The sequence below is a fragment of the Trichosurus vulpecula genome, chromosome 2 (genome assembly GCF_011100635.1).
Source record: "Trichosurus vulpecula isolate mTriVul1 chromosome 2, mTriVul1.pri, whole genome shotgun sequence".
NCBI classification, from domain to species: domain Eukaryota; kingdom Metazoa; phylum Chordata; class Mammalia; order Diprotodontia; family Phalangeridae; genus Trichosurus; species Trichosurus vulpecula.
This window is the reverse complement of record NC_050574.1, coordinates 375,624,481-375,636,810: the sequence shown is the minus strand read 5'-3', so window position 1 is coordinate 375,636,810 and position 12,330 is coordinate 375,624,481. Positions and strand designations below refer to the sequence as shown.

General features: G+C 39.7%; 1 protein-coding gene across 1 annotated transcript; it reads right to left on the bottom strand.

The window, feature by feature from the left end:
- Positions 1-553: 553 nt before the first annotated feature.
- On the bottom strand, positions 554-1,495 carry LOC118836017 (putative homeobox protein NANOG2). The gene has a single exon (XM_036743352.1). The coding sequence runs from the start codon at positions 1,493-1,495 to the stop codon at positions 554-556; it is 942 nt and encodes a 313-aa protein (XP_036599247.1).
- Positions 1,496-12,330: the final 10,835 nt, after the last annotated feature.

The window sequence follows — 12,330 nt, the reverse complement described above, 5'->3', positions numbered from 1 at the left end:
GGAGACAGAACATGCAAACAACTATGGACAAATAACACATAAACAGGGATAAACTGGAGAATAATTTCAGAGGGAGGGCACAAACACAAACTTGTATCTATTTCTATTAAAAGAATATATTAAGGATAAAAATCCAGAAAGACAAATAGCTTTAACTTACTATCCCAATCATAATTTTACCAAAACCCTAGTTTAAAACACAAAAGCATCAAATCCCACCAACCTGACTTTTCTCATTACATGCTTTTTCGTACCTTTTTCTTCAACTGATATTGGGTTTCGTCTTATTTAGATCAGGATTCTAAAGCTTACAGTCTCTCTCTCTCTATATATATATATATAGTCAGTCCAATAGTGCCTAAACCTGGAGCCAGCCAGAAAAATCTAAAGAGGATAGTTACCCTCTGCACGTAGATATGCCTTCATTTATATAAACCAACCAACCACAACAGTAATGGTAACAGAGATACTAAAAAGGCAAGAAAAGAAACCAGCGGTAAAGAGCCCAGGAAAGAGTACTTTTTCTGGTGGGGGGAAAAATTAACTGCCCAGATTATGACTGGAATATAGGTAACCCAGTGGGATCTAAGAATTGTGCTTGAGCATCACTGGCCTGCCGATAATCATAGTCCTCTTCTGACTTACTGTGGGTCAGCTGCATGTTCATGGAGTAGTTTGGGAGATATTCCATGGTATGGGGGGCATTAAAACTCATAGTAGTCTGTGGTTTCATGGAATAGACCTCACTAGTATTATTTCCAAAGGGAGCCCCCAAGTCATTGGCAGGATAGGGGTGCTGAAACATCTGGTGCTGATAGGCACCCTCTCCACCATTCTGGAACCGGTTATTCCAAGTCTGGTTGCTCCATACTGGAAGGTTTCCAGAAGGATTCATCATATAGTCCTGGTGAAATGGAGAGTAGAAGCTTATGTACTCTCCAATAGCTGATCCATTCTGAACCAAACTCATACTGTTGCCATTCTTTGACCACATGGTGTCTTTCTGCCATCTCTTTGACTTCATTCTCTGGCTCTGAAACGAGGTCTTGACCTGTTTGTAAGTAAGGTTCAAATTCTCTGCCACATTTCGGATCTGCTGCGGACTGAGGTATTTTTGCTCCAGGAATCTATTGTTGAGTACATTTAGTTGAGCCTGAGAGAACACTGTCCTCATCTTAGGTTTTTTGATCAGGCCCTGATCTTCTTTTCCCTGATGAATCTTAGGCTTGTCCTGGGAGGAAAGGTTATTTGAAGTTGGGCTAGTGGCAGAGTCAGGAATATCTTGAATAAACATATCCACGGATGAAGGAGGAGCAGGAGAAATTGCTGTGCTTGGCTGGAGCTTTTCCGGACTTTGTATTTGGAAATTAGAGTAAGGGCTTGGGGAGGTAAATGGCTCTGGCTGGGACGCAGAGATCCAGGTGTTGTAAGGGCAGCTGGCATCGCCTTCGGGCCTGCAGATCTGGCATTGCTGTGAGTGAGAGCTGGAGGTCATGTTTTAGGGAAGATCCTCGAAGGAAGGGGTCGAACTTGGGCAGTCGCAGTAAGTCCAGGAGCCAATCAATAAACATTTATTAAGTGTTTGCTATGTGCCAGGCACTGTGCTAAGCACTGGGGATACAAAAAGAGACAAAAGACAGACCCTGACCTCGAGGAGCTCACAGTCTAATGAGGGAGACAGTATGCAAACAAACATATACAAAAGAAGCTTTATACAGGATAAATAAAAAGTATGTAACAAAAAGAAGGCACTGGAATTAATAGAGGTTGGAGAAAGCTCCAGTGAAAGAAGGGATTATAGTTGGGACTTAAAGGAAGCTAAGGAGGTCAATAGGTGGAGCTGAGGAAGGAGAACATACTGGGACATATGGGGATAATCCACATCTTATTATGCTATTAATAAAATGATTATCTCAGACAACAAGAAGGATGAATATTGATACAAGACATTGCCAGTATGGTGGTGGGCAGCATTACCTACTACATCCCAGATTTGGAAGCAGAGAACAACATGTACTTTTATCCTTTTGATACCACATAAGGATACAGTCCTTTGACTTGACTGACATATAACAGTACATTATCAGCAATGGGGATGAAAACACCTGGAGCCAAGAGAAGGCGTGTCCAACTATAACATCCTTTAACTAAGTAGGAAAAAGAGAAAGGTTCCATTTATCAACTTCTCTATTGTTTATACAACTGATCATACCAGTCCAGGGCATAAAAAGTATGTCCATGACACACAGTCTATGATTCTTAGGAGCTGTCAGTGGGTTTTGTCTGATTTTTGTCATAGCCATCTAAGACCCCAACAAGTCTTTTCCCAATCAATAAAGCTAGTCAAAGAAGAATTTGGTGTGGCTGCAAAGGGACTTGTTGAAATGAATGACAGGAGAAATTGAAACACCATGGGTGCCATGGAAGAAAGGCTCCTAGTAGGAAGGGCATGTGGATTGCAAAAACTATCACCATTAAGTTGAGACAAGAACTGACAGATTCATTAAAAATGGACCAAGAAGAAATTCTACTTGTTGTGATGTGTTTGCTCAGCAGCAATTCTCATGGGTTTGTTCTGAGCACTACAAAGGAGAGGATTAGCACTCACCATACTACAGTTCTACATCCAGAACATCCACATCCACATTTTTAGGCTCTCTGACCTCTTTTAGCTTGTTGCTGTGCTGCTGTGGTTCTTTTTTCATAAAACTAGAACAGTTTTTAGTCAGTACCAAAAGCTGGCAAACAACACCATAGGGTCCAGTAGAAGTAAGAAGACTTCCATTATCTGAGAATAAAAAGTGTGTCCGTCAACTACTACTATCTCCACAGAGCTTGCGCCACGGTTTGAGGAGTCTACAAATAAATTAAGTGATGACACAAAACTAAAGTATCATCAACTGGAACAGGTGAAATCCAATCACATATGAAGCTATATGGATGACTGAGTGATGCACAGGTCACCAGGAGAATTGACCTGGTCACAGCTGTGATGCACAGTCTCAATTGAGTATGAAGCAACCCACTAGGGAGCGAAGCCACTCTTAGTCACAAGCCATTACAAGTGGGTGTTCTGAGGTATATTACAGGAATAGGTGTGTAAGGAAATAAGCACAGACTACCAGAAACAAGGCCAGAAAGACATTGATCATGAAATCAAAGCACTTGGTCATTTGTCAAAAAGGGAAAAAATCAGTCAGGTCTCTGTACATAAGGTGTCTTATTGGATCGTCCTACTAGAGTAATTTGTTGTCTGTTCCATGTGCATCCCACACTGTATTCTAATTCCAGATCCCAATGGATTCAGTAGACTGGTAATCTGGGAGTCTACTCCACTACATTTTGCTTCCTTCAGTAAAGATTTGTTCTTTTTTTTTTCTAAATTGATAAGGGGTTGAGCTATAATTTTAAACTCAATGGGCATGGGATGATTTCTCCTAGGTGTATTAGGCTCACTGCCTTCTTATCACTGGTCTTTATTTCCTCTAAGACTTTCTTAACTTGGATCTTAAGTGTACCACTAAATCTTTTTAATCATCCCTGCAGCCTGAGGATTACAAACAAAGTAAAAGCTTTACATGATTTCTTGAGCCTCAGTCCAGTTTTTGATTACTCATAATTAATTAATAAACCTTGATAAATGATAAATTGATAGTGGGATAAGCATCTGTCTGGGTAAGGGATGGACAAAATGTAGTCCTGTGCGTATGTCTATTGCAGTTAGACAATAATTTTTGTTAAACTTATCAATTGGATCTGTCTTCCTAAAGATCACCCTTTGGTGATGGTTTCAGTAATAGTCTAATCTCTTCCCAACTATGGCAAAGTAGTAGGGTGGATTATATAACTACTTCCTCTATTCTTAGTCCCATTCTATCTTCAATCCAAGATTTGGTGGACTAACTGCTTGTGTTAAATTTTCTCATGTGCGCATTTTCATTCTAGTTGTATTCCTTTTCACTGTTTTCTTTAACCCTATCTTTCTCAATTTACCAATATGGTCTACCTTCTCATTTTACTTCGCCTCATCTGATTTTTCTTTTGTGTGAGCTGAAATGTAGCCAACCTCAATTTTAATATTTGCCCTGACTATATCCTCTTACAACTCCTTGCTCTAAGTCTCATTATTATTCACTGTCCAAGTATAATTCCTCTACTTAGATCACCATATGGCTAATCCATTAGTGTGACAGCTCAAGAGTCAGGATATATCACTACATTATCCAAGTTTTTCCTAGTGGCCTTTATGATAACTAGCCACATCCCCCTCAATTCGGGATTTGGAACTGATTTTCTATTCCTTCATTTAACCATTTGCTCCCCAATGCAAAGGCTTAGGGTGCCTGCTTATTACTTCAAGGGGTGCTTATCATTTGTGGGGTGAGAATAGCACACCTGTCTTTAAACCAATTGTTTGCTCCAGATTAAAGACCACTCAACAAAGGGTTGGCCTACTCTAGTGATATCTCTTTCTGGCAACTTAGATGGCATGTCAACAGTATGTGCTCCCATCTCCTCATGAAGATGGCTTGTCCTTATGTCAGTGCTGGTTCTTTTGCTTGTACAGTATTTCCACTTGAGCACTAACTAGCTTTACTACTAGCACTAACTAACTAAGTAGCATTAACTACTTGGCAGCTGACTATTCTGACATGTTTATCGAGGGTGATTTTGGCCCATGTTAGTATAGGGATCAGTATTAATAATGTTCTCCTTGGGTCGAATCTTCTTTTTCCATAAGAGAGAATATACTGATAGGGCTATCTTTTCTATACTGATGTAGCAAATCTGTGGAAATCATCTTTTGAGTCCAAAATCTTCCCAACACATAAGCTCTCTCATTCTCCTCCCCTGGCTTGGTCCACAAGGATTAGGCTGTAGAATATCCTTCATAGCTGACTTCTAATTTAAAAGAGGAGTCTGGGGAAATAGGAACAAGAAATATAGCGTGGTGCACAGTCTCTTTTATATTCTCTAATGCATGCTGTTGTTTCAAGACCCATTCAATTGGTTCAATTTCAAATTTTTAAAATTGTCTCATTACCTTATACATTAGATCTCACATCATACCTAAGTGGGCATTGCGGTTTCTCTAAAAACTAGTCTCTGTGCTTGCTTTTAGTCCTTTGGGGGTTTTAAGGTTAAGATCTCATTTTTCCTACTGCTTGAGGAATCAATTTTCCTTTTAAAGTCCAAATCATCCCTAGAAATCTAACTGATGATCGTCCTTTTTGTATTTTTTTTGGTAAGGCAACTAGCCATCTTCTATTTTATGTTCCTGAGTAATTCCACCAGTAACTTCCTCTACCTCTCACTTGTCGTGACTCCCATGTAATCCTGTACAAAGCAAGTGCCTGTGTTAATCCTATTTAGATCTTGTCTACACAAGTTATGGCATAACAACGGGTTATAAATATATCCTCATAGCAATCTACAGAATGTATACTTTGCCTCCTGCCATGTGAAGGCAAATCATTCCTGACTTTCTTTGGCCACTGGGACTGCAAAGAACATATTACTTAATTCAATAACTTTAAAACAAAGTTCATCATCTCCTTTAATTTCATCAATGACATCTGAAATATTAAGAAGGCTTCACTGGTGGGCTGAGTTTTAGCATTTAGTTTTCTATAATCCACCGTAAATCTCCACTCACCACTTGCTTTTTTTTTCAAACTAGCCACACTAAGAAAATATGAGGACTATTTGTTTTCCTAATTATGCCTTTCTGGTCTAAATCCTTCTGAATGTAGCTAATTTCTTTATCAACTTATTTGATTTTATATTGAGGATTATTTACAATTCACTTTGGGACAGGCAAGATTGCTGGATCTCATAAAGCCTTTCCTAATAATCATCAAATATTAATTTTTGATTTCTACCATAGAAATAATTCTACCAAATTTTTACTCAGTACATCCATTCCATTGTTTCATCTGAGTCTGTGATAGCAACTAGTATATAAATCTCTGACCAGCATGAGATTTTTAACTTTCTATGATCTAGATCTTTGAACACTGAAAAAGGAGAAAGAAAAATAATATCTTGTGTAGTTGAGGCTTAAATACGGATACCCAGTGCATTAGGGGGTCTCACTGTCTTTTATGCCTCTTTGAAGTCTGGTTGAGAGATGGTCAGTTTCTCTAAATGTCAAAATATCTTAGAATGATTGTGTAATTATGGATGTATAAAATGACTGGTTTGGAAGAGGGTTGATAAATTTCTATATAGTATTATGTGTATGAATTTTCTGCACTTGGTTTGTCTGAGTAAAACTCCTATCCTAGTGTTTTTAGAATATCTAAAACTATTTATCCAAGCCTCATTTTAGAAGTTTTGGTTTTGGTTTTTTCTTTTTCTCTTATTATATCTGGTAATATAGTTACTTGAGTGCCTAATAGAGCATGTCATTGTTTCAACATTTTTTGTGCTAAATTTCTAGTTCCAGATGGGGCGGTGGGGGGTGGGGTAGGGATGGAATGATGATTCTCCATTAGGAACTTAACAAGGGGACCACTGAACCCCTAGAGTAAAATTAGATCCTGATTGGAGCTTAGATACTAGTTTCAGTTTGATTTATTCTTGAGGTCAAAAATTTCTACTTTTTGTGATTCTGTGGGAGAGGTTGGAGTTTTCTTTTTGATATCTATTAATTTTGGCTGATTTGTCATTAATAGATTTTTTTAGAAAAGTATTCCTCTATGCCTCAGTTTATACCATATTTCCCCTCTAATAGGACCTTATCCATTTTGTTGCCTCTTCTGTCCCTGTCTGTAATTACTAAAATTGCCTAGATTTCACTTATGTCACCCTTTAAAAGCATTTCTATCCTATTAGGTTTTCTTATTCCATGGAAAGAGTGCATATTTGGTTTCTGAGTTAACAACTGCACTTAGTCTTAAGGTCATGGTATATTCAACAGTTTCAGTTCCTCTTCAGAGGGAAAGAAGTGTAGTTTTGTCACTGTTCAAGCTTATTCTAATCAATTTTCTCTTGATATGCTTGGCAATGTATTAGTACTGTTCTTTCTATGTTTTGGTATAAACCAGATATCTACCCATTCTATCATGTCCATTTTTAACAACCATACTGCTTCAGACATAGATTTAAGGAATTTGAAAGACATTATATATATATATATATATATATATATATATATATATATATATATATATATATATATCCATCCCTTTCCCCTATTACACAAGGAGGAATCAAAACAAAGCTCCAGAAATAACTGTGTGCCACATATAGATGTATAGAACTAGGATTGGGGAGCAGTGGGGGAGATTGAGTGACCCCAAGAGGAGCAACAACTTCAAAGGCTCTCGGATTGCTATGCCCCCCTCTAGTCCCACCCCTATTCACACATATACACACTAGTCTGAAATAAGTGTAAGAAGCTTTCTTCAAATTAATACATTTCCTTAGTTTTTATGGGCAGTACCATTGAAATTCTGTGTCTTTGATAACAGTAGCGGTGACAGCACAGCTACTGGCAAAATGACTGCTGTAAATCTTATCAAGTGATGCCTAATTTAGTCACACTGTCTCCATGGGATTAAAAGAGATAGAGCAAAAGTATCTTCTATTTTTCATCACCATTGACGGAGAGAGGTGGGAAAGAAGGATGAAGGATTGCAAATGATTGTCTCAGAAGATTAAACCTTCCATTCTCAAGCTTTTCAGACTTTTGGCAATGCAAAAACTTTAAAATTTAAACCTTTCATTCAGGAAGCAAATGACTTTTGTGTGCAATGCTCAGCAAGCCTCATCCCTTTCCACCCCTTATCCCCCCTCCCACACACTACCCCAATTCTGCACTTTCACAGGATTCTCTTAAAGTCGCACTTTGGTCTAAAGCAGATTTTACCTAGAAGTGTTCTCCTTTTTCTTGTAGATGCAAACAAGACTCTCCATTTTCTATGAAGATTAATTTAGATTTTCTATTGCTGAGACACACATCTTTGTCATGTGACTCTGGGCCTTTTGAAAACTAGGTAAAGCCTGTAAGAGACAGCTGTGTTCCTAGTACTTTGAACAGTGGCTGTTAAATAAGAGGAGAATGGATAATCTGTCCTGCAAACACAGTTAGTTGAGACTAGTAATCATCATAGAAGGCATCTGCACAGGAATGAATGTATCAATTTACCTCAGGCTGTGAACACCGGATTATTAACCTCTGCTCTGTTTAGAAACCCTTTTAAGTTAGAACTAAAACCAAAAGTAATGACCCTTTTCATGGCAATTTTTCTTGTGCCATGGGCAAAAATTCTAAAAATGAGTGTATATGTATGTATAGTAAGCATATAACGTCATTTTGGAAAGTAGCATTTGCTAGATTGTACATTCTATTAAAATGCATTTTAAAAGATCCATACATTCACTTATTGATTGATTGCCTACCAAGTGTGAGACACTCTATTAGATGCTATAGAAATATAGAAAGATGAGTCAGATGAGGTCAGATCTTAAGACATATATTACAATACAAAAGGCAACATATGATAAGTGCCATGAGTAAGCTCCTAATGATAGAAAATCACCTCCTTAAGGGCAGGGACTATTTTGCCTTTATATTCCAATTGTGCAGTTGGCACAAAGTATGTCCTTAATAATTTCTTGTTAATTGATAGATTGAATGGAATGGAAAAGGACTTAAGCATTTATTATGTACCAAGTACTATGCTATGTTCTGGGGACACAAATACATAAATGATATAGTTTCTGTTCTCAGGGGGCTACAAAGGAGACCACACATAAAGAAGGGTTCATCTTCATGGAGGATGGAAAAGCCAGGTTGTACTTAGGGTCTATCAGGTTCAGCAGTAGAGTAGATGGAAAGTTCCCACTCACCTTGGGGAGCAATGGAAAGGCACATGTTGCCTAAACAAAGATTTGGGGAAGGGAGCTGTGGGTCCAAAGATTAGAGTAGGTCAGGGCTCTGAGTCACCTCAGACACAGGTGGGGATGGGGGTAGGGTGTCAACATCCAGCTAAGAGTTAATCAATAAGCATTTATTAATTGTGTTTATTATGAGCCAGGCCCTGTGCTAAGTGCTGGGATACAAAGAAAGGCAAAAATATGATCCCTGTGCTTATGTACCTCATGTCCTAAGGAGAGAGACAACATGCAAATAACCCTGTGTTTATAAGATATACACAGTATAAGTGAAAGGTAATCTCGGAGAGAATGTCTTACCAGTGGGAGTCCAGGAAACGCCTTCTGAGGAAGGTGGAATTTAAAATGAGTCTTGAAGAAAGCCAGGAAATCCCATAGGCAGCAGAAAGGAGAGAGAGCATGTCAGGCTTTGAAGGGGCACACATTTGGGAGCTGGAGGATAGTGTGTGAGGAACTGCAAAGAGGCCAGTGTCGCTGAAGTATATGGAGGAGAAGAAAGTATAAGAAGACTTAAAAGCCAAACAAAAGATTTTCTATTTGATTGTAAAAGTAATAGAAAATTGAGTTAGAACAGAGGTGGGGAACATGAGGCCTCAAGGCCACATGTGGCCCTCTAGGTCCTCAAGTGCACCTTTACATTTTGTGAAGTTTGGATTCCGTCAAAGGGCTGCATTTGAGGACCTAGAGGGCCACATGTGGTCTCAAGGCTGCAGGTTCCCCACCCCTGGGTTAGAAGGATTGCATGGTCAGATCTGTGCTTGCAAGACTTGAGGCAGAGATCAGCCAGCAGGCTTTTGCAATTATGTGTGAGTTGATGAAGGCCTGCACCAGCATTATAGCTGTGTTAGTGGAGAGGAGGAGATGTTCATGACTTATGTCATGGAGGAAGAAATTATAAGACTTGACAACAGATTGGATATGTAGAATGAGTTCTAGTGGAGAGTCTAGGATGACACCAAAGTTATGAGTCTGGGTGACTGAGAGGCTGGTGATACCCTTGATAGTAATAGACAAGTTAGGAAAGAAGGGAAGGTTTGGAGGAAATATATTATTTGGGACATTCTGAGTCTAAGGTGTCCAAAGGCAATTGGTGATGAGGCTATAGCTCAGGAGAGAGGTTAGGGATGTCACCTGCATAGAGAAGATACTTGAATCCACGAGACCTAATAATATCACCAATGAGATAGTATAGAGGCTGGTAGAAACTGGTCAGTAGTGTTTGGGGTGGGATGGTGAAAGTTACCCTAAAGCCTGTTCTTGAAAGAAGGTTCAGAAGAGAGAGGGTCCCAGGATTCCCAGCACAGTGGCTTCAGTCTCCTCTGGGGTAAAGGTTGAAGAATTTATAACACTAGGTGTTGCTGTGGAGCAAGAGAATCTGTGCCTTCTTCATTTTCCATTCCTTATCAGAAAGAGGTAGAGTGGAAATACCATAGATCGCACCTATTGGCCTGGCTGGGAGACAGGACCTTTCTTCTCTCGTCCCTTCTAGCTTTCCCTTTTCCTTCAGGTTTGGATTTTTCGCCTCCGGGACCTGTGCTCACACTCAGTGGCGTCATTTCTTCAGTGACTCATTCTTTCAGGGAAAATGTAAGTGAGTTTAATTTCGAGGACTCTGCTTGATAATTACAGGACCATTCATAAAACTAAACTATAATGGTAATGCCCAGAGTGAAATCTTTTAAACTCCCACTCTACTACTACAGGATCTTAGCATAGGTATTCTGGGAAATATAAAACCCCTTTTAGGGCTGTACATCCACGCACTCTGACCTCAAGTAACCCCGTGCCTGTAGACAATACGAACAAACAAATTTATAAAAGAGAGTCAGGCCAAAAAAATACCACCAGTAGTGATAAATGACAAAATGGGACACATTTTTGTTTTTTTTTTTAGCTCTGCCTAAACTGCTGGAGAGAGGAGAAAAGGTGGAGAAAAATGCTGTGGGATTGGGAGGAGAGTGCACTACAGATCAGGCTGAACTGCTATAAGCCTGTATGTCTGTTATGGATGAAGAAGATGGCCACTCCAGGAGTAGCCCTCTGTTTAAAAAGTTTCTGCCCTGCTTCCTGGTCTCTGCAGCCCCAGCTAAACTTCCTTCCTTCCTTCAGGTCTTGCACTCTCTCTCCCCAAACCTGTTCAACTGAGTCTCAAATTTCTTCATCCCAGGGAATTATCTCAGTCTCTAAAAACTTGTGGGTGGGAATACAGATTTATGAAGGCTATGTACAAATTAGGATATGGGTCAAAAGAAGAAACTGTAGGAGGATGTTTCTCCAAAATTATAGAAAATCTGCCTTAGGTTGTGTTCTTATTTTCTTAAGAACTAAGTAATAAGGACATGAGGTATCTGGAACATTCTCTGGGTTTAAAAGAGTGTAAAAGTTGACTCTTCTTATAAAAACAGAGCTTTCAAAGGCACTTTCACAATGCTTACTTCATCTTTCACTGTCTCCGATTCAGTAGAAGCACTGACAGGTTCCCGTTGGCACTATCTCATTTTAAAAGCTGTAACCCTTTCTGGAAGAAAAGGAATTAGATGATATCTGTGTAATGTGGGTTTGGCACATGCCTCAGCTACCTAAGATGGTGTCATCCGCATTGAAGATGATGGGGATCTTCTTCCAGGAGACAAAAGAACTGTTGTAGGAGTATGTAGACCTTCTGTTTCCTCCTACCATTAGATTGGGAGCAACCTTCTTCCACTGGTTGCATTGCTAGAAATACCTGATTCTTTAAAACTGACCAACTGAGCATGATGAGGGTTTTTTTCTGCATTTGGGTCTAAGTGAAAGATTCCTTTGCTCACAGTAGGTATGTGGGTAGTACACAGTAGTACTATGTGGTAAAGGAGGAGAACCTGAGGGCTACCACCTTCTTCCTTTCCCCTCCCTCCACTGAGAAGTGGACCTGGGGTTTGGTTCTTTTCCTTCATACTTTTCTGTTCTTAGGTGCAGGGAGTAGAATCTCCAATCCAGGAGCTCAAGCCACAGCAAAACTCTGGGCAAAAGGGGGTCCTGAGCAAATCTATCTGGGCTTTGGACTTGAACTTGGGATTGACCTAAATTGTGAGCCCAATCCTTCCTCCTTTCCCATACTGAATCAGGGTTGAGGTCTGGGTGGGGCAGATCTATAGGCAGATTCTAGCACTAAAACCAAGGGTCATTAAATTGGGGATTGGCATGACAGGAAACCTTGTTGTAGGTGTGGCTATAAGGCCAGTACCCTCAGCACAGGTTTGATTTTGGGAAAAAATGAGGCACCGAACATTTAACAAAGGAGGTTTACTTTGCCCACACACAGCAAAGGTATACAGAAAGAATTCAGCAGCTCCCTCACTTCCTCACTGTTGGGTGGGTTTACAGAATATGATGACTCCAGTGGTCTTAGGTACCCACCAAGACAGAGAGGGCCAGAGTCCTTATTGCTAG

Coding starts and splice junctions, on each gene's coding strand:
- LOC118836017 (XM_036743352.1), bottom strand. CDS start 1,495: ATGACCTCCAGCTCTCACTCACAGCAATGCCAGATCTGCAGGCCCGAA.